The sequence below is a fragment of the Perissodus microlepis genome, chromosome 10 (genome assembly GCF_051167445.1).
Source record: "Perissodus microlepis isolate ML-2025 ecotype Zambia chromosome 10, ASM5116744v1, whole genome shotgun sequence".
NCBI lineage: Eukaryota > Metazoa > Chordata > Actinopteri > Cichliformes > Cichlidae > Perissodus > Perissodus microlepis.
The window spans coordinates 2,481,945-2,505,484 of NC_140470.1; the positions used below are offsets into that span (position 1 = coordinate 2,481,945).

Sequence of the window (23,540 nt, forward strand, 5' to 3'; positions counted from 1 at the left end):
TCGCGCTTAGTTTGGAGATATTTTATTGGTTGGTTTTGGTTTCTCGCGATACAGAGGTGACCAATTGGAGCGCTGCAGCGCCAAGTCAAATCCTGAAGAAGCAAAACGAGGTGTGTTTTTCCCTCAGATTGAGCTGTGGGGCTGAGGTGGAGGGGTTTCTTGGAAGATTATAACGAAGGGGTAAGTCAGTGTTTCATATATAAGCATTACTTTAGCCCACTATCGGAGACTAAAGGCAAATTTTCATTATGTCCAACTTGTATTCTTTAACGTTATATTAGCTAGCTAACCTTAATTTACGACAGAGTACTGCATATGCGTATTCAACACGTAAAGTGAAGTTTAAGTTCTTAGCTTTTACTAAATGATTGAGTTTCGAGCACTTCACGTGCAAGATGATGTTAATAACTAATCACGCAGTGTATTCCTTGCTTTGCTCACATTCCAGCATTCCTGACTAATTTAAGCAGTTTTGAGGGGCTACACAATGGAAGTTGCAGTTTCAAGACGGAACCACATCAGTAAGAAAGTAAGCTGACATAACATGACATTTTTTTGAAAGCCCATCTTGAATTTAGCAGATATCATGATGTAATGTTGTTGTTTTTTGTAACAGGAAAACAAGGAAAATGCCCAGCCTGCACATGAAAGAGAGTTAATTATAAAAGGAGAGAAAACATCTGTTGTGCCATTCCAACTGAAAAATGGCCCAAAACAGCAGACCCTACCAAAGAGTCAGCCCCTTAGAGCTAAGGCTAAACAAACTGACACTAGGTCAGTGCCTGAGGCCCAGAAACCGGCACCAGCTGCTGTGTCGTTATCAAGGAATGCTCTAGGAATGTATAAAGGAAAGATTGTCCAGTCAAAAATTGGGTCTATTTGGAAGGCAAGTGCAGGTATGATGGATCCTAACCCATCGGCACCGAAAACGGAGAACCAAAGGCCTGGAAAAATGGCAAGAAGAAGGTCCAAATCTGCTGCTGAGATGCAGAGACATGGTACTCAAAAACCTGCACCAGTGAGGTCCAAGTCGGTGTCTGATGGACCTGCTCAGGTTTCCAAGCCTGCTGCCAGCAGTCGTCATCCTGCTGGATTCTCCTCTGCTCGCCCACCTGCAAGAATCGTCCCAGCAACACTAACCACTGCTGGCTCTAGAAACACTACTGTGGCTCCCACCAAGGCAGGTGGGACTCACAACCCAAAGACACAGATTTCAGAACCTGACAAGAAGGTCAGCAAGCCTCTTGCCTCAAACACTATCAGTCAATACAGATTTACTATGGAGACTGCAGAAGAGAGAAAGTAAGATGTTCCACACATACATGCGATGTTTGCTGTATTAGAATAAAATAAAAAAAAAAAGGTAATTTATTTATGTGCTTTCTACAGAGCAAAACTGGCTGAGTGGCTGGCTTCAAAGGGTAAGGCTCTCAAGAGACCAGCCATGTCGACAGCAAAGCCCTCCAAAACCAAAGTTTCTACAAAACCGGTCGTCAAACTTCCATCTCAGCCTGCTGCACGCCACATGCCTGAGCCAAGACTGGAAATGTACAACGCTGACACTGCTGTAGGCACTGTTTCCTGTGGAGATACTCAGAGGGCAGGACCAATAGCATCCAGCCAAACTCCAGTGATCATGAACACTACACTAGACCTAGAAAATTCTGATGGGGATCTGTCTGCTGAGTCACAAGACAGAGTGGATGATGTAAGCAGAAATGGAGCATGGTTTCATCTTCTAATTAGCTCGATTAAAATGTATAATATTGAACATCAAAGATCTCCCTTTGTTTTATAGATTGTTGTGAATCTCTGTGATGCCTTGGAGGCCATGGAAACGCCATCGAGATGTAGTGATGGTAAAATAATCAGCATCATGTCAGTTCTTTAAATATCTGATGCCTTTGTTTACATATTTGTCATTTGTGTTGATAAGAACTCACAGGTTTGACAGATAAGTGCAACAGTGAAATGGAGGACAGCAAGCCTATAAATGAATGTAAAGCGGAGGAACTGAAGATTGACATGCCTGAGGATGCTGGTAAGCAGGTGAAGGATGAAGCAGAAGAAAGCGATGATCAGAAAGTGGAGATGGATTATGTAGAAAGTGATGATGATGATGATGATGACGACGACGACGTGCTAGAGACAACTCCAGAGATGGAGGATGCATCAGTGATCAAATACAGCGTGAAAACAACGCCATACTTGCAAAGGTGAGCCGGTCAACTTTCTCTTAGCAAATCTATTCAGTTACTTGATTATTTGAGCCACTTCGTTCTTAACTCTTACAAAATGATTCTCTCAACATTTCAGTGTCAGAAAAACAATTGAAGGCGAGATCGGCACGAGTGCATCCAGGAGAAAGAGCAACATTAATGATCTCAAGTTTCTGACACCTGTGCGCCGCTCCTCCCGCATCCACAACAAATCCAGCCAGCTGCCCAAGATGCTCGTCGATCACGATCCCTGCGTATCATCGCTGGCTGAGCTGGTGAAGCTGGATGATAATCCTAACGCCTACATCTACAGAAAGAACACTGCACTCGTCGCAGATCTCCCGGACGAGTCCAGCCTCTAAAGAAACCTATATTTGTACTATTTCTAAGGGGGGGTGTATTCAGCAATGCTTGGTACTCAACCTAATTGACACTTTAAAGATGATTTTAATATTGAATTGTGCTAATATGAAATATTTTACTGTATTTATGTTCATGCTGTCCTGCTTTGTTTCCTTGAATACTAACTTTTCTAAAGTTAACACTTTATGACAATTAAACACTTTTCTGCAGTTGTCTTTAAAAAAATGAAGTCTTGAGTGCATCTTTTTATAGAACCTATGTAATAAATTGAAACTGTCTTCCATCTATAAAGTGGGCAAGAGTTAAAATTATGATTAAGTAACCCTACATGGCAGCTAATTGGCTGTTGTTCACTGATGTCGGACCATCACATTTCAGAGCTTCCAGAGTAGCTCATGGATAATTTGATTTCCATATCAACCATTACCTGCTCAAGCGTGGTTGGTCAGCAGTAAACTCTACAAACATTTTTGCTCCTAGCCTACTGTTCAAAGCATGAGAAACAAGAGGATCGGGCAGCCAACAAAACTGATCCAACTGAATATCAACAGCTGACTACAGCCTACACTGCATTTCATTTCAGTGATGGGGAAGGAAAAAAAAGACACTCAGTTGTATTCTGATTTAATCCCACTTTAATTGACCACATTGTAAAAATTCAACCGCTCACAAATGGTCACCTCTTGGCAAAATACACTTCCTAGATCAAACTGGACGTTTTGACATCATCTCCCTCTGATCCCAGATGAGATGTTTCATTATAAACAAAATTTAAAAAATGAAAGTCATCTATAAAGAAAAAGGAGACGTGTGATGCCATTTTCTTCCCCCAAACAAAAGGCATATAAAAAAGGTACTCTTTTCCCGCTCGACTGCTGACCACAGAGGAAGGCGTTCAGTGCGCTTAAAGGCCGTTTTCACTGCTGTCTGTGCGCCTTATGTCCTTGAAAGACCCCGATTGTCCAGATCTTTCACCTAAAGAACAGGAGAACACTTAGCTTAGAAAGTTCTGTTCTGAAACTGATTTTAGATGTTTACACAGTTTAGCTTTAAACTGTGGAAAGGTCACTTTATTAAAAAGACAAAAAACAAAAAAAAGCCCGCCCTCAAACAAACTAATCTTTGAGTCACAAGAATTTGCATTAATCAGTAAACTTAAGCTTTTATAGTTTAGTCATATAACATTTCATTAAATTAAAAACAATGTTTACTATAATGTAAGATAAGCATGTGAGAAGCTTGAGGCAGTTTTAAGCAATAATCCCCCTTCATATTCTAATAATCAGAAAGTGATAAAAACTGAAATGAGTAAACCTACAATGGAAACAATCTGGAACCAAACACTCAACATGAAAATACAGAACTATAACAACTGTTATAGAGACAAAGTTAGCTTGTTTACCTTGTATATCCTAACCAGCCAGTGCTCTGTTGTGTAGGCCTCCTCCAGTACATCCAGTTCAAAGTCTTTGTTCCCAATCTCGGCATTCCTCACTCTGTCATAACCAGGTGGGCGCTCTGCAAAAGAGGGAACCAGAATTAATCAGAAAAACCACTGGCTGTGTATTTGTTTTGTTTTTTAAATTTCTGAATCACATTCCTCCAGTTGGAATTTAAGAGGCTCATATAAAGTGATAAATAGATCAGACTAGGGGTAGAAGGTACTAGAAGCACTCACTGGCCTCTGTGTAGACCTGGCCAAAGCGGTAGTAACACATCTTGTACATGAGGCAGTTAAGCAAGACTGGCGAGCCCTCGCGGTCCACCCTGAACTCTCCGGTGGGAGTGTAGTAGTCGTGCTCCTTGATATGCTTGCCTGTGTCTGTACTTCCTCCAATACGGACCATCCACAGAAACTTGTTGATGTCTGTCATGCAAACACATACACCAATTAGAAAGGTGCTTATAACCGTCCAAACGGTAATGTCTTACTTCATGTGCTGAATGTTTAATGAGTTGACAAAAAAATGGAACTCCTAAAATTCAATTACACTTATTTAGAAGCTTAAAAACACAACACCTTACGTGCTGCACTAGTTATAGAGTATTAGGCGGCGTACCATCTGAAGAGTAGCCCGTCAGCCCTCCAAAGATGACCAGAACATAACTGACGTCGAGCTCTCTCATAATCTCGTAGGCCCTTTCCTCTGTCGATGCCATGGCCTGCAAAAGAAACGGCAGCATGGTCAGCACAGCAGCATTTCATAGACAATTTCACCTTAAAGGTCACCCAGCTCACCTGTCCAACTCTGGAGATGTGAGTATTGTTCCATGTGTTGTTGTCCACTAGAATGGTTCGATTAGCCATGGCAGTTATCTGATATCCGTAATCCCACCATGACATGACTTTGGCATCCTGGATAGGAAAAATAACACTCAGATACGTAGATGGAAAATCTGATCAAACGGCTGTGACTGTTGATCACTCATGACAACGATCTATAGTTTAATGATCAACCTTTTCTTCCTCACGTGGGGATTAACTGACCTCAGGTGTGTTGTGGCGGAGCCAGTAGTAGGCCTCTCTGAAGTCATCAAAGATGATGCGGCTGCCGTCACCTCCACGGGCTGACAGGACAATCGATGGAGAGGAGTAGGCTTCGCTGGTCACCCAGGTAGAGTGGAACGTGTACGTGATGAGGAAGAAAGCCATTACCAGAATCATCCCACTGGCAACCTGGTAGGTTTACACAGAGCATGTCAACATGCTTTTATATTCATTATTACTACACTTTATTTGGGATCAGGTAGTTTAAAACCAGGAACTGGGCCACTTAACGGGTAATGGAATAAATTGAGGGAGTGTGAAATAAAGAATGGGAGGAGATTTCAAAGGTGAAAACAGCCAAATACTCAAGTGAGAAAGTGTAGAGAGAACCTATAAAGTGGATCTGCTAAAGTCTCATTTGTGTGTTTAATTCCCTCTAGTGAGTAACGTTGTTGTTGCACTTATAATTTTTGTGGGAGTGTCTGCATTGCTCTGCAGGCACAAGTAAAATGGAGTGCTTATGTTGACTTGGAGCAAACAAATTTTGAACAACATTTACTGACACTGAGACGCACGAAGGAGGAAACACTGAGTCTATACATTTTGTCAACAGCACATCAAGACTGCCAGGATACTAACATTAGCACAAACTAGATGCAATTGCAGCAAATTCCATTTTGTTTTACAGAGGTCTCATCTTTGTGCTGTCAATACACTGAGGTCACACTGCATATTACCATCAAGCAGATCTATCATAGCTGTTGAGATCTGTGTAAATGCATAGTTATATTTCTTGGCAGGTGCAGGTCAGGCTGCGGTGTAGCTTTGCACCCATCGCTACACTGAAAAATCATCTAAATCATGAGGAAGAATCAACTAAACACACGTTTTTTTTTTTTTTATTTGGTCAAGGTTGTGAACCTTCAACAATGCAGTGTACCTATCCCACAATTGTTTGTAAACCTAACAGTAATTATACAACAATTCACTTTTAGGTGTAGTATCTGTTTCAAGTTGCATGAAATATCAAATGCAAGAAGAGAAGAAAAGGTTTGTGTTCTCTTGGACAAGATTTTAAACTGCACATGAAAATCAAAACACTGAGCTGAGAGCTTGACAATGATGGATTATTTAAAATAATCAGTAGTTGTTCTTTTTTTTTGTACAGGTTTAACCTGTCCGAATGCACAGATTTCATGTCACAACACGACCATGGCATAACAAAAGTCACTGTCACAACCTTACACAGCAAGCTTATCCTGTCAGCCAACTCACCTCATTTTTGATTGGGTAGGTGGAATCCTGCTGCTTCTTGCTCTTTTTGTCTGGCCGGCTGACGTCCAAATTCTTCATGTAAGTGGTTAGAACCTGGGACACGCCGATGCCTGACAGGATGCACATGACCGGAGCGAGTACCAGCATCAGACGCACCTGAGGAGGAAACAAGCAGTGCAGTTAAAAAACAAACACTCAAAAACAACCAACATATGACACAGACGGGGCGCATACAACATCCTAGACACCATTTCTTGTTTGCTTCGGTTACATTTAATGGTGTAAAAGTGATGCCATCAGGTTGCTTTTAAAATCCCAGAAGCAAACAACTGTCTCAGATGGCATGTGTAACACACACGCACACACACGTTTACAGAAAATAAAAGAAGGGCAGCAGTACCATGACAGCTGAGAAGTACATGCTGGTGACTCCGTACATGATGATGAAGATCCTGGCATCCGACAGGTTGTTAAAACAGTAGTACAGACCGACTGTAAGAAGAGAAAGGTAAACTGGAATGAAATATGGAGTGATTACAGAATATTAAGCCAGTGCTACGCTGTGCTTTTGCTGACTTGCCTGGGAACATGAAGACTAGGAGCTGCAGATCAAAGTAGTATGAGGACCAGGTGGTAGGCTGGTGCTCGGACACAGAGGCGATGATGGGGATATTGTTCTTGGCATAGGAAGGGTCCAGCAAGGAGTAGAAACGCCCGGTCCACGGAGAGATTTTACCTGACAGAAACGTACTTATCATGTCATGTCAAAAGCTTTTACAAAGGTTTTCCCATTCATTACTGTTATTGTTAATCCTCTTACCTGTCAGCATGAGAACAGCACCTACAGACAACAGGATAAAGCCCACCAGAGAGATGACGCTCTTGAACAGCACCTCAAATTGCTGAGCATTGAGTTTGCTGCGCAGGTAGTCCACAAAAGCATGGATCTGGCACAGACCAAACACGCCAAAGGCTGCCATGTGCTCTGATGACTGCACCGGCTGGTAAATGAAAAAAGGGAGACAAGGAACTGAACAGTGTGATACAAAGCAAAGTGAAACTTCTCATCATGAGAATATCACTACTTTTTAATCTTTAACAAAAAAACGTCCTGGAAGGAGGGTGTGTCAGGTGATGAAACGAGATGGTTCTTTTTACCTGGAAACCAACAAAAGAGATTTGCATGGAGAGGATGGTGCCCAGGCAGTAGACTGTGCAGTAAGCCACATATATGCGGTGTGAGAATCGGCCTGTGAGCATCAGAACCAGGACGTGGAGGGGAATAAGGTTGATGAGGAACACGTAGCCACCCCAGGAGGAAACCTAAATGCACACAGAGACCATTTCATGACCAAAGTCACCTCGTAATGCACTCAGTACAACATGCAGATCAGCTGCATCTCCTCACCATGTAGAAGTAAGCCAGCGCACACATGGACGACCAATACACTGAGCCTGTTTTCACAGCCTTGATCCACATGTAGTAGGTCAACAGCATGCAGAAGATGGCAATACCTGAGCAGGGAGGATCATTTTCTTATTATACTGTTTTGCACTTTCGGTGTATATCCTCTAATGCTACAGCTTTACTTTACTTTCATTATTGACTGAATATATAACATAGTTTACCAGGGAAAAAGCCCTTTCTGACTGATGAATAAAATGAGCAGCCACTGAGTTTCTGTTACCTTCATTATCGTAGGAGCCAGCAACAGAACGAGAGATGTAACCAGGCACCACTGCAATCATGGCAGCTGCCAGGAGCCCAGCACCTGCATCCTGAAGAGACAAAAAACACACTTAGTTAAAACTAGTGCAGGTTAACACCACAGTCCTGCAATAAAGAGTCTTTACCATGTTCAGTTTTGTTCTAGCAGTCTTAAGCCACTTTCACACAGGTGCTGCCACTCTTAAATTCTCTCTACCTGACAGAGGTGCAATGAGGATGGAAATACCCTACAGACACTTGGTGAATACCGTTTAAAGTCCTGGATTCCTAGTGTGAAGTCTGTTTATTTGTGCCTTTGTGTTCAGAGAGCAGGTAATAGTCTGGAATGTGCAGCTAGCGAGTGGTCCACCTGTTTGCCTCCTTCAGGCTTTACTCGAGGAAGCGTCCTGATAAAGAAACCAAACTGAGCATGTCCACAGTAAAAACACACCTGATGTCCACCATATGTGGAACAGAGACCAAAAAAACTTATACTGGTCCCTACTAAGCCAGATATAAACTGTACAATACTGACCTGTCCCAGATGAAACATATCCTGGATTACGTCCCTAACTCTTTGGTTACGTTCAAACTCAGCAGTTGTATCAGGCAGTCTTGGGACTAAAGATAGACGATAATCCCAAATCCCTAACAATGTACCTGCTGCTACAGCCTGTGAATACTGACCAGTCATAAGCAATGTAACATGAGGGTGGCTGTAGCTCAGGTGGCAGAGCAGGTCAGCCACTAATCAGAAGGTCGGTGGTTCGATCCCAGGCTGCCTCCATATCCATATCCTTGGGCAAGATACTAACCCCATGTTTGCCTACTGGTGGTGGTCAGAGGGCCCGGTGGCGCCTGTGTCCGGCAGCCTCGCCTCTGTCAGTGCGCCCCAGGGTGGCTGTGGCTACAATGTAGCTTGCTATCGCCAGTGTGTGAATGTGTGTGTGAATGGGTGAATGACTGAATGTAGTGTAAAGTGCTTTGGGGTCCTATGGACTAGAAAAGCGCTATACAAATGCAGGCCATTTACCATGAACTAATACACTGATCAATGCAGCTGTTATTGTGCCTGTACTGAGAGGGACAGAGCATGGAAACAAATGAGGAACTGGAGCCTGCATATATCAAATCAAGTTGTGTAAGTTGCAATAAACTTACACAAAGTCTCATGGTGTGTAACTGCATTTATACTGACAAGATGTTCTTTTGTATTGTCTATTTTATTCATAACAAACAAAGTAGACTACTTAACTATAACATCTCTCTGTATAATCCATTATCAATCCCAATGAAAATGTTTTCCTGTAACATGTCTGTGAAGGTTCTCAGTCATCCAGGTCATCATAGTCTAAGGAGCTTGGAAAGAAACGCGTCTGGACTTCTTTAAGTTGCTTGAAGACGTCTCACCTGTCATCCGTGAAGCTTCTTCAGTTCTAGGGTCAAATGGTGGAGAGTCCCAGATTTAAGCTCTGTGGGAGCTTAAGTCTGAGAGGGAGAATGGACCCCCTAATGATCCTCTACCTAATCACATGAGCCAAGGTGTGAAAATGGGTGTGGGTCACAATCAGCCAAGGTTTTGGGTGAGCTCATTGGGAAACCTAGCCCCACCCTATCATGTGATTTCCTGAGGTCAGATGGCCCAGGATGTAAGTAGGTGTTAAGACGTCTGGGAAGGATCTCAAAACTGGATTATAGATGGCAGACACTTGGTGTCGTAAACCACCGCCTCTGTTTTCCTGTAACATGATTCTTAATGAACAATGTCTCTGTGTTATAGGGTGATTTTCTTTTTACCTTCAGCTCCTTGGTTAAGTGGTACGTGACTATGGCGGTGAATGAGGAGAACAGGGGAGCCAGGAAGACGCAGACATTACGGATGTCAATTGTGATGTGGAAAAAATGTAGGACATGGTACAGGACAGCAGACGTGATCATCAGTCCTGGAGAAAGAAAACAGAAGCACACCATCATAATTTGACGTGAGCCTTCAAAAACTCACGTAACACACAAACTGCTCCACACGACAGGAGAATCTTACGACAATTTATGGTCTTACCCGGATAAATGGTGCCACCAATGATCCTCCCCAGAGGATACCAAGCCCTGTCATCAAACCAGTTGTGAAACTTATAAAATCCTTCTTCTGCCAAGAAGCGGGTGGTACGGTAGTTGAAGTACCTGGTTGTGACATTAAGGTGAAGGTGAGACAGGACTCTTCAGGAGGAAAAACTATTAATGTAATGAATGATGATGCAGACAGTACTTACGGGTCAAACTCATGGATGACACTTTCAAACCTCAACACGGAGAAGAGCCTGGTGGAGAATGCTGAGGAGGGGAAAGAAAGATTACATGGATCATTGTGATGTGTGTGTTGTATAGCGTTGTCCATGCTATCATATACAGCGAGCAGAGGACTCACAGAGGACAGCGGCCATAGACAGGATCAGTAGCTTCAGCAGCGTGTCCTGTTTCTCATAGGACAAACGCAGGAAGCCCAGCTTGGTCATCTTGGCGAGGTTAGGGAAAGCTACCCGTACTACCTAATGGGAGAATGACAATGGTTCTAAGCACAATAGAAAAAGCACTACAAATGCACTTTTAGACATATGTTTATGCATTTATTAAAAATCCCGCGGAATATGTTTCCAAGTCAGGTTCTAAGAAACAGAATCAGCAATCCAGATGTCAGGAGTTAACTTCCACGTCCAGCCCAACCACATAAGGCCACGCACTAACGTGTGGCGTCACAAAGCAGGAAGTAGACACTCTGGAAACCCTTTGCATGGATTTGTGCCCGTCTATTTCACATGTGCATTAAAAAGGTTTTACGAAAAGTGTAAAGTCGAACCACTAAGCTCCAACGAGCCCTCATGCTTTCAAGACAGCACCACTATCAGAACGAGCCTCAAGTGCTGACAGCTAACCCACATCACAGAAAGAGCAAATGAACGGCAGCTAATACGGTTAAACCAGATCTTAACAACTGCACATATAAAGTGCATTCAGGCATAGTTGTAGTTTATGCAGCGTCTTATTGCTGGTCAGCGTCAGGCCGGCTTGCATCCATTTCAAAGTGTGTTAGTTGCTAGGCTAACCTGCTAGCCTCTTTTTAATGAAAACCACAGTCACGCGCCAACTCCCTGGCTTATTTTTTAAAAAGAAGTATCTGCGTCTCCTTCACGTATAGCAACAGAAAATAAAAACTGGTAGTCCTGGAAAAGCTAACGCTTTTTAATATGTAATCTTCAGACACTTACCCGCTCCGCTCCGCTCCTGCTACTCACTTTTCACACACAACCCTCACCAAGAGCTAATCCCGCCCCGACTAGAGCATACTGCGTGCTTATTGGTTATGTGTCATTCAACGTTTTACGTTCTCGTATCTTATTGGTTCTTTGGATGTCAATCAGATTTTGTTCCTTACCCCGCCGCTGTAGTGTAGTGACGTGTCCTTACCGAGAAAAGAACACAGCCCCCTGTTGGTTGAAAATAATTTCACCTCATTTCGTTGGTGTAGATTCATTCTCATTATTTTTCACATTGTTTCCTCTTACAAATCAACTTGTTATTTTTATGTAAAGTTTTTCTTTCTCTCTCTATTAAAATAAAACTACCCAAAAAATTTGGAAACTTAATTTCTCTGTACATGAGCAATCTTCCAAATTTAACAGGGGTCAAATAATTAATCCTCCCACTGTATCTTTTGGTGATCAGTTAATCACAGGTCTTTTTAGCTCAATCAAGTACAAAAGTCCATCTGCATCTGTGTTAAGCCAGTTTTCAAAACATCTCTGATACCTTTCTGTTAGATGCCTGAAACATTTTTTTTATCAACCAAGGACTCAATCTGATTTTCAGTGATATAAATCATTTATCTATCCTTATCTTTGCAATGCTGAGTTTGAAATGTCGTAGAGAAACAAAAAACACAGAAACACAAGAGCTCAAATATTGAATACTGACCAATTTTATTCAAATTAGAAGTATTACTTTTACAAAACCTCACTCACAAATATCAGTCTGCACAAACACTATGCTCTTCTTACAATAATTGCACACTGTTTAAAATCATGGCCCCTCTCCACATCCACGAGCTCTGATGAGACAATGGTTGGGGTGGGGTCATTGTGTGGCGCTGGGCTTCTGACTGAACATTCAGGAGGTATTAACATTATGTACAGCACAAATAACCAAACAGCCAATGATATTTGGGGATCAGTTATATTTGCATCAAGTTCTCTTTAAGGTGCAAGGGGCACTAGACCAAGCGAGTCGAGGCTGATCACCCGTCTGTTGTAAAGCTACAAGCTACATGACTCCTTTGTGACAGAGCTTAGCGTTGAAGTGGTCAAAGTAAAGTTAAAGATGTAGCGGTTTGGCAGTGTCGTCTCATCTATCAATACACTAAAAGCTCTAATGAAGCTTGCCCTTTGCCGGTGTAGCCGTGTGTATTGTGACGTTAGACAGCAGAATCCAGACTTTTTATTTTTGGGATGGGACGCAGAGGAACAGTTTTGTCAACGCACACAAGTGACTTTCTGGTTGATTTCCGTTACAAAAAGGTCACTCTGCCTTTTAATAGCAGCTCCTGAAACGATGCTTGTACTCTACTGAAAACAAAGCTGTGGGGATTTCAAACTAAAAAACCTCCCTTTATAACTGTACAAGGTTGCAGACGGGACTGTGAGGAGAGCAGAATTTAATAGAGAAACACGTCCGTGTGCAAGAAAGTGTTGGATCTGTGAGGGAGGAGTGTGACTTTTAAGAAAACACACCTGTGCTTTGCTTCTGAACACAAAAAAGCCCCTTCAAAGAGAAAAATATCCTTCTTTAGTCACGTTTGCTTAAAGAAATTAAAACTTTGTGATGTCTTGTGCTGTAATTTATTAAAAGGAGAGTCACTCAAATGGCACATTATGCAAAGAAAGAAAGAAAAGTCAAAGTAAAAAGAAGTCTGGATCTTAGTATTTAAAGTGTTTTGGTTGTGAGGCACAGGTCAGTCGATTTTTGTGTCACACAGAAAAGGTGGATAAAAATGAGTAACTGAGGCGGCACAGATTACACAAAAACATGTAAACCCTTTGTCCTGAACCACATGAACCAGCTGAACTCATCTTCATTAAGGACGATCCTTCTAGAAAAAGAAAAAAAAAATTTTTTTTCAGTGAAACCGCTTGTTGGTGACTATCCTATCTCCTTCACTGGGTGGGCAGCAGCCTCTGGCGGGTCGGGGAGGTGTGAGGTGTTGACAGCCTCTCTGTGGAGGCAGATGACGTCAGTGATGACTGCAGGTGGACAGTCTTGTGGAAAAGCTTGTTGCTGATCAGCACGACCAGGGAGAAGAGACGCAGTTGGAAGTGGCTGGAAGAGTGAAATCGACATCAGTCACTTGTGAAATAGATCCTTTTATTTATTGTTCTTACAGTGTGTTTGTTGGACACTCACTACAGCTTGGTTGGTGTCTTTGCCTCGTTAGCACTGATGATGAACAGAGGGAAAAGGATGGAGAACAAGCAACCGCTGCATAGGAAACAAAGATAGCATTTAAAAACCATTAAAAACAGAGCAGAAGGTCCAAATTCCAGATTCATTATATTTATTTATAACTAATTACTCCATTGTAATATATTGTAATTATAAATAGTGGAGTTCCTCTCCTTCTCAAAGTGAAGGGGATGAGCAGACTGTTTCCTGAGGACGCTCAGGAAGCTTTAATGAGTGCAGCAGGATGGTGGAGATCTTCTACCAGTCTGTGGTAGCGAGTGCCATCTGTTTTGCTGTTATATGCTGGGAAGAAGGGTCAGCAACAGACCCAGAGATGCTGGAACCATCACTGGCCAGAATCTGGAGGCGTTTGAGTCAGTGAGGTTTGGGAGGTCGCTGAACAAACTGCTCTCCATCATGGACAGCCCATCTCTACTGCACACTTCTGAGGCAGCACCGCTCCATCTCCCTCAGAATAATTCAACAGCCTTGCCATAAAGAACACTTCAGGAAATCATTCCTATCATTATCTATAAAACTGTACAGTAACTCCTCCTTGTTACATGTGAACACACCTGCCAGGCATCAGTGTGGACTCTGATGTTTGCTATTTGTCATTGCCATACTCTGATGGAGATGAGACAGCATAAAGGGTGGAGGTAGAAAACTTGTCCCGATGGTGCTCAAGAAATAACCCGAAGCTGAACGTCCTTAAAAGATAAGAACTCATAATGAACTTCAGGAGACACAGACAGGTCCACTCCCCTCCCCTCTTATTATAAACGCAGAACAGGTGGAATCTGTCTCCACCTTCAGTTTTCTGGGCACATCTCCGCTGATCTGGACCCACAACACCAATGTGCTGGTAAAGAAGGCCCAACAGCAGCTGCACTTCCTCCTGTCCTGAGGAAGAATAACCTGGACCAGAAGCTGCTGCTGGCCTTCTATCGCTCCTCAGTGGAGAGCGTGCTCTCCTACTGCCTGGGTGTTTGGTACACAGGGGACAATAATGAGAACAGGACGGCTGTACTGAGGGTAATTAACACTGCCCTAAAAATCATTGGCTGCCCTCAGCCACCCCTGGAGGCCATCACCAGATCCTCCTGTCTCAGGAAAACCAGGGCCATCCCACGTGACCCCTTGCACCCCGCCCAACAACTGTTTGACTCGCTGGTCGGCACCTCAGGTCAATCAGGTCCCACACCTCCACTCTCACAAACAGCTTCTTCCCCTGAGCCATTCGGACTGTTAACAAACACTATCCCTCCACCCTCTTCACCAATCTGAGCCATGGTCTTAGTAACCCCCATCACTCAGGCCACTCACATACGGACTCTCTACTCAGACCAAGTCCTTTGCACCTACTTCTGAGCACTTTGGTCTCCAATATGTGCCTTTCATTAGTTTTGAATATATTTCTGTAGTTTGTGTGTATGTATAAGGTGTAAAAAAAAAAAACACGACTGGAAAATGGACCACAAACAAAATAATACTTGTAATAATGATCACAAAAAAATCATGCAGTGTTAACCTGATGATGTATGATGAGGGCATGGCAGTCAGCAGAGCCATGGGTAAGCCGAAGCCAAAGTAATATGGCCAGTTTCTCTCAATGTTGGACAGCCGCTGGTGCATCTCGATGCCTTAGACAAACACAAAAAAAAACACATCGTTTAGAGGTTTCAGATGAGTCTGTGTCTGTATAGAAGCTGACTGAGGACTCACCATGGTTGAACCAGCGATACTCAAAGCAGTACAGGGAGTAGAGCAGAGACATGTGGAGGAGGCTAACCATCTGTCCAATGGCATCAATGGGGAAGAGACTAACGATCATACCCTGGAGGACCACAAAAATACACACAGCGACACTAGTTGGAATAAAGCGAGAAACACAGGCAGCTATGCAGATTTATTTTAAAGAAAGGATAAAATGTACCTGAATGAGGAAGAGCGCCTGGAGGAGGAGGTTAAAAAGCATGTCTGCGATGATCTTACTGACGCTGGGGAATGGCTGAGCTTTACAGCCAGACACTTCAAATGCAAGGTCAGCTATGTCCTATAACACAGAGCAACGTAATGATATCAGTGTCACTGCAGCCAAACAGGAGGTATAACTGCTTTTAACTCTGTAATGGACATCTGACCCTGCTGTTTTCCCGTTCTTATTTTCGAATATCATCCTCTCAAAATAACCACAACAACAAATGTTTGTCAGAAGTTCATCGACAGGTCTGAGGTTTTGTGATTTGGCATTATCGTGCTGAAAACAGCCCGGTCTTGTTTGACAAAGATGTCCTTTTTTTAAGATCTTAATAGATTGCTCATTTCACATTGATTTTCAGCCTTGTATATTGTGAACAAAGACTTGAACTAATAGAGGGAATATTTGAATAATATTATGTGCCATATTATTTTACATCCCATAGTGCTTCTGCTTTCTCCTGTCTCTTCATGTATCACCCTTTCTGCAGCTCTGTGATTGAGCACAGTTGGTTTCCACTTGCTCATCAGAGTCAGGAGTATGAGACCGATGAGAGTCGCAGGCAGCACCGGTGGGCCATTTCTCTGACAGGGTGTGGCACTGTGCTTGTTCCATCAGCAAGAAGAAGGGTGTGTGATTAGCCCTTTCTTGTGGAAGCAGGGTGATTAATCTGTTTTAACCATTAAAAAATACTTTACAATATTTTCGGTTTTCTGTTGTTGGTGTGGTAGTCACAAATTGATTCATATTCAGTTAGATCAAAGACATGATGCACACATGCCACTAGGTTTTGCTGAATCGGTGAGTGCTCTGGAGACCTCTTTCCTTTCCCTGGCTCATCTGCTCCTACGTGTGGAAATCACACCTGATGATGAGCTGGTAGTCTCCTCTGGTGGTCAGCAGTGTGGTATGTTGGATGTGCTACTTCTGGTGTTGGGTTGATTAAAGTTATTTTTTTAAGCTGTGGGACCCTAGCATAAACCAATCACGACTTTCTTTACTGTGAGAAACATTTTTCTGTAACCGTATGGTTGAGTTATTAAAAATCATGACCCCATTCTAACTTACCAGGATGCTCTGTTACACTGTTACTTACCTCTCGCTAAAGAACATAGTTATGAGGTGCACACAGCATTGCATAACTTCAGGGTTTTTTTATGACAACATTTTTCAGTTTGTACTTACTGCTTTTATAATTTGCAAATAATCATATTTAGCTTTTATTTCCATTTTATACAATATCCAAATTTGTATTAAAAATAGTTGTACAGGAAGGACAAACAAAAGTTTAACCTTAGACTGTTTCTGGCCTCATCCATGAATAGAAGCAACATCTGTGTCTACAGCTTCTTTATTAATAAAGCCCTGCAATGCCATCTAACAGCAGACTTTATTAAACACCAATGTTCCCTCTAATGTTTCATGTGTGTGAGCGAACACACAAACTCCCTGAGCGGACACTTGGACCACTGTGAGCGACATCAGACGTGTGCACTGTGGTCACGCCGGCATCCAATCCATCCAAGTTACATGGTTTATTAAAATAATCAAATTACAGCATTTACATTTATGTTAGACTACTTTTAATTACCTGCTTTAGCCCATTTACAATGAAAATTAAAAAAAATCTTGTTCATGACCTGTGCAGTATGTTAACACTATTGGAAGTAAAAATAACTTGAACTCCAATTTTGAAAACACAACTAACTTATTTTATTTTTTTTATAAAGCTCTGACTTGCTTGTCCTGTAACTCTCTGTCTGCAACATACAGTATATAATGACCAATGTTGGGCAATTAATTATATGGTTACTTCTTCAAAAAAGTAACTGAGTTTTGCAAACAACAAAGTTTTTTGCAGCTGTTTACCTAAAAATGCAGCCAAGGCGTTTTTTTAAATAAACATTTCAAACTATTTACAGAACAATCAGCTGTTCTGCATCAAATTTGATGCCACACAAATTATTTGTGCCGCTCCAAAAAATAATTTCTGTCCACTATGAGATAAAGGAGAACAACAGCCTGATACCTGCAGGCCTGACAACAGCAGATGTATCACTGCTGTAACAGCTGTAACATTCAGCAGTCACCTCATTGTTCTGACACACACAACAAAACTATTGACTACACTACACACTAACGACACACTAACTACACAAGATTTGCGCTAAACGTCGCAAATCTCTCACATCTCAAAACACGCCGTCACTCCTAAAACTTCCCCCTCCCTAAACAACTAAATGGCATGTTGCCATATCATTTTTCCACCAACAGGAAAGGGTGGGGTTTTTTTTGGTGTTGTTTTTGCTCACAGGCTTTCGAGCGCTATCCTTATAAAACGCTGTTTTTACCGTTTCTTCCTGCAGTAAATATAAACAACGACAGTATTCAGGAAGAAAACCAAACATTGCAGATATTTTTATCATAACTCTGGTTTTACGTGGCCGATCAACACAATTTAAAAACTGGTATAAAGTCCACACTTTTTCCGTCTGTCCTGCTCACATCTCCAATGGTTGTACACGTTGTCATTAACGTGGCTTCACTCCACATCAGCCGCTTTGCTCGCTAAAACACCGGTGTCGGCACATAAGGACGCTGTCATAGCCTGTCAACGACGTTGATTGGCTGCGCATATACGAATGTAAATCGCATCATTGGCTGGACTATGGGATAAGGTGGCATCGTTGTAATTCCATACGGGAGCAGCCAGTCACTGACTGACCAACACTGCAAAACAGAATTGTTAAAGTTTTAATTTTAATTTCAATTCAGGTTAGATTTCTTTTTTTGTGCGCAAAGCAGATTTTCTGTGCGCAGAGGCCGTGCCAGCATGCGCGCAGCTTAGAGGGAACATTATTAAACACCCCTTCAAACTTCTCTGTATCCTCTGTCTTTCTTTACATTTTGGGGCTATTTCAGCAGCCCTTGAGGCAGCGCTGGCTTTATAAATCTCAGCAGCTGACACTGATTCAGTATAGTGTACTGCGCTGTGAGCTAAAGTGGAATGCTACTACAGAAAATCGTACACCAGAAGTAATAACAGTCTCCGATGCCTGAAGGGGACAAAAAAAGTTACCATCTCGTGTGCATGGCGTGGAACTCTGATTTTAATGAAGGGCCTGACCTGGAACCAGATGGCATTGACGATCTTGCTGAGGACAAACAAGGGGAGGACCCAGAGAGCACTGAAGACGGACGTCAGGATGAACTCTAACCAGGACCACACACTGCCATGGAGGGAGGGGTCACCTGGAACAAAAACAGCTTTGGTAATTATCTGCTTCCCGTAACATACTGGAAAACTTGGTCCAGATTGAGCAGCAGCCATACAGACCAATGATTTTTGCCGTGAGAGCCTGCAGGAGTGGAATAAACACCCGGTAAAAGAGAAACAGACTGAGCTGAGAAGAGAAAGAAATACCGTTGTTATTCTTTAACTTGTGCTTCCCTGCATAGCGTGGTTGTTTAACTTTGGTATTCAGCTTTGATACTTTAGTGGATAATGATGTTTCACATTTGAGGCAGTAACAGTTTAAGCTTACCCAGAACACTCCTCCATTCCAGGCACAGCATTGAAAAATCCTGCTGGCTACTTTGGGTTCACTAGAAGAGAAAATGAACAACACTAATGTTTCACTTTCACATGACTTGATTTCATTACTTCTAAACAAACTCCTGAGAACTGTCAGCGTGTTGCAGTTTGCAGGGTGGATATGATGATGGCCCCAACTAGATAACATGTTGTAATTCACACATTATTATATTTACTAGTGAAGAAAACAAAATGCGACCAAAATGTGTTCGGGTGCTTACTTGTCCGGTTTGCGCTCCTCACTCTGTGCCCGTCTCTGTGCCAGGGCCCCACTGGCCCTTCTCCTCCGCTGCTCTTCCCTTTTCTGCTGGATACGAGCATCCAGCTTGGAGATTGTTCCAATCCCCAATATGGAGTCCTTGATCCCCTGTAGAGCATAAATACAAAAAGAGACAGTCGGAGCATTTCTACAAGTCTTAAATCTTCTCTGTAATGAATGATCCCCGTGAGGTCAGTAAAGAACATTTGACATTATTTCAAAGACAAATATTATTTCTGGAGGCTCTTGAAGTAACCCGGACACGTTCAGGCTGCACAGGTTCAAAGTATGGCTTAATAACACCGTCACTGGAGCCCAGCTGTAGTTACAGTAGTGCCAACTGCACTTTGCATGGTCATGCTTTGAATTAGCATAAACTAAACAGACAAAAGCATTGGGCCACACATCTTAATCTTTGAAGTCAAACACTGTCAGTCTCATGGCCATGCAGTCTGGTTTTACCAACATTTGTAAAAGAATGAGTCATTCTAAAGACCTTACTGAATAATGCCTAAACATTACTGATTCAGTAGATCATTGGCAATTGCAGAGCAACATCCACCTCTGGCATTAACATCAGCTCAGACTGTGTGATGCAAGCTTCATTGCATGCATTTCCATGGGTGAGCTGATGATGTCCTGATTTGACCAATGCCTGGGGTTTTAGGTTTTGTGAAGCGAGCTAATCCACAGAAAACCTGGCTATGATGAACTTGCTTCACAGTAAAGCCCTTTAGAGAAACATATGCAAACATTATTGTGTCTTTGGAGGTTTTGTCTGGTTGAGTTTGCTCTTCTTCTTACACTTCAGTCACAGATTCAATTTCTGATGAATATTTCTATGCACTCAGTGAGTGCTGAAACTGGAAACAACCTCGTGTTTGCACAGATGCATGGACACAGCAGAGGTTTCAACACAGTTTCTGCTGCATGGAGGCACCTCTCTCTGCTCGTTATGTCCCTACTGTGGATCCACATTGTGAATTAGTGTGACATTTGTTGAGTAGAGAAGCTGTTTATTTTGGCTCTGCACTGGACCGTTACTGAAGCATTAATGATGTTAAACAGTGTAACTTAAGAGGCAAAAAAGCTCTTTAAACTTAGAGCAAAGTTTCCAAACTTGTGAAATTGTTTTTATTGAATATGACTTGTGTTTCTGTATAAGCAGTTTTTCTGTCCCAGTGACCACTGAAATGATCGCTCTACTTTTATTTAGAAAGAGACTTAAAAATGAGAGTCTGGGCTTATTCCAAGATGTCGGCTGCCAAGTTTCAAAACTGGCTACTAGCAGAACTTTAACATCCAATACTCTGACACCAAATGGATGGAACATACTATCTACATTAAGATTGCTAAATCATGTGTATGTCACTGAAATCAGTCAGAATTACAATCTTCAGCTCACTCTTTCTACTGTTTCAACCAGCAAGGCTGAATGGGTCCATTGTTTTGAATGTTTCTGTTTCAGTTTGCATACACTACATACTTGCACGTTATGTCATAAATTATTTATGGGTGCAGTGTCTTTGTGTTTGCTAACCGTCGCAACATCGCGGAGGAAAGCCCTGACGCTGTCTGTCATCTCTGCACCAGCTGCAGATCCATCAACTGCAGAAGGAGGGGGGGCTGGTGACCTGGTGGTCCGCTCTCATGGCAGGGAGGGGCTCACCCAGTAACCTGCAACAAACCAAAACCCAAGGAAACAAAGTGAGGGGCTGAATGGAAAACTTTCAACCTTTGAAATGCAGATGCTAACAGCTCTTGCTACTTGCTTTGCTAAGACACACAACTGCTTGAAGACCTATTTTCTTGTGATTTTTGTTAACTCAACTGTCACATAATATTTAATGTTTTTACCTCTTCAATGAATCAGCCATCTGTATAACAAGCTTATCATTTGGCTTTTACAAACAGTAGCCTTTCTGAACCTGGTAGTTTTCCATGCACATCCATAAAAATAAACCTCCATTAGTTAGCGTTTTACATACATCAGAAAAAGCCTTCTAATACTAAGAAAGTTCAACAATACAATGTTTGGCAAATTCTCTCAGAGTTTTGATATTTGGTCACCGTTTTTACTGTTTCACAAGCTGATGATGATGTAACTCTTTATTTTAAAAACCATACCATTATCAGCCACATTTGACTATATATGTATGTATGTATATATATATATACATACATACATACATACATACATACATACACACACCCATACATATGTATAGAGTCTTTCTAAAAATACTTGTCCGCACACTAAACACGTGCTCTTACAGAATACCTAACCACTTTCATATAGATCACAACTTAATAACTTCTGCACAAAATCTATCAGCATCTAATGCCTTGCTAAGAGAAGCAAAGCTTATGTGCGTTTCATAAACGCTGCTATCGTCTTATTTGTTGCATGGTGACATTATACACCAGCGATGTCCTCTCCTTTGTCTTAAGATGCAAACGTTTGTCCACCTATTGTCTCTGTGCGATACTGTTTTATTCAACGCTAGCAAGCTGACTCAGTGGGTTAGCGCAAAAAGATGATAACACACACTCAGGGCTAACTGGCTCATTGTGGTCTGCTTAAAAATCCTCTAAAACTGGCATAATCTCATATATAGAGTTCAGCATGTTGCCTATGGCCCTGTAATCGATGACTTTCGCTTCTTTAGTGTTCAACTAGCTTGTCTGTTTGTGATGCTAGCTAAATTATCGCTCAACAACTAATTTAACTGTAGACTTTTTCTTCCTGATAACGTCCATACAAGTGATTAACAGACAGCTAGAGCACACATTTAACAAAGGTCTGGTGCTTACCTCATGCGACAGCCACGGTGTTACAATAACTTGGGAAATTCTTTCTTTCTCTTCCTTAATGTAAACACAACAAACAGCATACAGCCACTGCCAGCAGCTAGGGCCGTGGAAAACAAATTGCGCAAGCTCCAACCTCGAAGGAGCATGGGAAGCGTAGTCCTCAATACTGGAAGGCGAAGAGAGAAAGTGGAGTAAAAGCGCATTAAAATGCTAAGGGGTGTGTCCACATTATGACGCATTTTATTGTGTGTCGAGCATTAATTACGTATTTATAATAAGTTATTAAGACGACAGCGATATTTTATTTTCTATATCTCTGATGTTATATGATTGTGAGAGAAGCTAGATAGCTTTGTTAGCTTTGTTATAAGGTTGCAGAATTAAGTTTTGCTGTGTTGCTATCGGCTCACGAGGGAATAAAAGGAAATAAATTTAGAACATATCCACATGCAACTGCAGCAGGTAGTGAATAAAGCAACGATTAGCATGACAAGATAAATGGAATTTTTAAATCTCACATGCAAAGTACGTGGTGTTAGAAAAATGCAGCACAGCTGGGCCTCGGGCTGTATAACAATGAAAGTTAGCATATTCAAATTCACGTGTGTGTGTTTGAAGTGAGGACGCCTTGGAGAGACCTCATGCAGAGAAAATGTGTGAAAGCCTGGGAACTGAGTGAGGAGCAGATAAAGAAAGGTTGAGGTTACGGGTGGAGGTAAAAGACTAAAAGCTACAGCACATATGGGCTTGTAATTGAAATGGAGAAACTGCAGTGGGGCAGAGAAAGAGCAAGCTGCGTTTGAAACGCTGACCTAAAGCTCCTTAAATACCTGCAAAGTGTCTTTTTTTGAAACACTGACAACTTCAAGGACGAATATAAAGCTAAAGAAGAGGCCTACAGTCAATTATTTAAAAATACTACAACAACAAACATAACTAATGCAAAATGTGTTATGATCAATCTTAAATTCGATTTAATTATTTTAATAAAGCGCCCAAGAACTTTATATAAATTTTGAATGTAAATATGGGAGTTTTATTATAATAACCTGATAAGGAGCCATTTCTATCACAGAGACATAAACAGCATATTGCTTAAAACTGAAAATGCACTGTTGTCTAGCTGCTCCACCTTTGTAATGATGGTGGGTCCGTGCATAACATATGAACTGTGGCCAGACATCACTTTCTTTTATAAATTAATCCACTGCATACTTTCCTAAAGAAGGGAAAGAAAGAAAGCAATGAAGCAGCATTCCTTAGTTTTTAGAGAATTCCACCAGCTCTTGTGGCCATGCAGATAATTCCAGGTCATGACAATTATTTAGGAACCTTCCTAAATAAAACT

General features: G+C 41.9%; 3 protein-coding genes across 3 annotated transcripts; 1 reads left to right on the forward strand and 2 right to left on the reverse strand.

Annotated features, from left to right (window-relative positions):
* On the forward strand, positions 1-2,807 carry LOC146378593 (uncharacterized). Its single transcript, XM_084941458.1, has 7 exons — positions 1-180; positions 449-529; positions 617-1,302; positions 1,390-1,708; positions 1,799-1,859; positions 1,937-2,216; positions 2,317-2,807. Exons 2-7 carry the CDS (start codon positions 488-490, stop codon positions 2,579-2,581), a joined length of 1,653 nt encoding a protein of 550 aa, XP_084797584.1. The 5' UTR covers positions 1-180; positions 449-487; the 3' UTR covers positions 2,582-2,807.
* Positions 2,808-3,194: 387 nt separating this feature from the next.
* stt3a (STT3 oligosaccharyltransferase complex catalytic subunit A) lies at positions 3,195-11,390 on the reverse strand. Its single transcript, XM_084941457.1, has 18 exons — positions 11,317-11,390; positions 10,479-10,599; positions 10,324-10,384; positions 10,113-10,234; positions 9,851-9,996; positions 8,034-8,124; positions 7,754-7,860; positions 7,504-7,668; positions 7,166-7,346; positions 6,926-7,081; positions 6,746-6,837; positions 6,346-6,501; positions 5,071-5,259; positions 4,822-4,938; positions 4,643-4,745; positions 4,261-4,449; positions 3,985-4,100; positions 3,195-3,557 (listed from the first exon to the last, which is right to left on the reverse strand). Exons 2-18 carry the CDS (start codon positions 10,564-10,566, stop codon positions 3,519-3,521), a joined length of 2,118 nt encoding a protein of 705 aa, XP_084797583.1. The 5' UTR covers positions 10,567-10,599; positions 11,317-11,390; the 3' UTR covers positions 3,195-3,518.
* A 613-nt stretch (positions 11,391-12,003) lies between these two features.
* Positions 12,004-22,337, reverse strand: ei24 (EI24 autophagy associated transmembrane protein). The gene is made up of 11 exons (XM_084941466.1): positions 22,193-22,337; positions 20,919-21,055; positions 19,341-19,486; positions 19,070-19,130; positions 18,862-18,928; positions 18,652-18,776; positions 15,480-15,599; positions 15,269-15,380; positions 15,075-15,186; positions 13,505-13,579; positions 12,004-13,420 (listed from the first exon to the last, which is right to left on the reverse strand). The coding sequence occupies exons 2-11, from the start codon at positions 20,958-20,960 to the stop codon at positions 13,258-13,260; spliced, it is 1,023 nt and encodes a 340-aa protein (XP_084797592.1). The 5' UTR covers positions 20,961-21,055; positions 22,193-22,337; the 3' UTR covers positions 12,004-13,257.
* Positions 22,338-23,540: the final 1,203 nt, after the last annotated feature.

Coding starts and splice junctions, on each gene's coding strand:
- stt3a (XM_084941457.1), bottom strand. CDS start 10,566: ATGACCAAGCTGGGCTTCCTGCGTTTGTCCTATGAGAAACAGGACACG. Junction 8,125..9,850: donor ACTTAACCAAGGAGCTGAAG/GTAAAAAGAAAA, acceptor TTGTCTCTTCAG/GATGCAGGTGCTGGGCTCCT. Junction 3,558..3,984: donor GGCTGGTTAGGATATACAAG/GTAAACAAGCTA, acceptor CCTGTTCTTTAG/GTGAAAGATCTGGACAATCG.
- LOC146378593 (XM_084941458.1), top strand. CDS start 488: ATGGAAGTTGCAGTTTCAAGACGGAACCACATCAGTAAGAAA. Junction 1,709..1,798: donor CACAAGACAGAGTGGATGAT/GTAAGCAGAAAT, acceptor TTTGTTTTATAG/ATTGTTGTGAATCTCTGTGA. Junction 2,217..2,316: donor ACAACGCCATACTTGCAAAG/GTGAGCCGGTCA, acceptor TCAACATTTCAG/TGTCAGAAAAACAATTGAAG.
- ei24 (XM_084941466.1), bottom strand. CDS start 20,960: ATGACAGACAGCGTCAGGGCTTTCCTCCGCGATGTTGCGACG. Junction 15,600..18,651: donor TCAATGCCATCTGGTTCCAG/GTCAGGCCCTTC, acceptor TCTGTGTTATAG/GACATAGCTGACCTTGCATT. Junction 13,580..15,074: donor CCCTCATCATACATCATCAG/GTTAACACTGCA, acceptor TTTCCTATGCAG/CGGTTGCTTGTTCTCCATCC.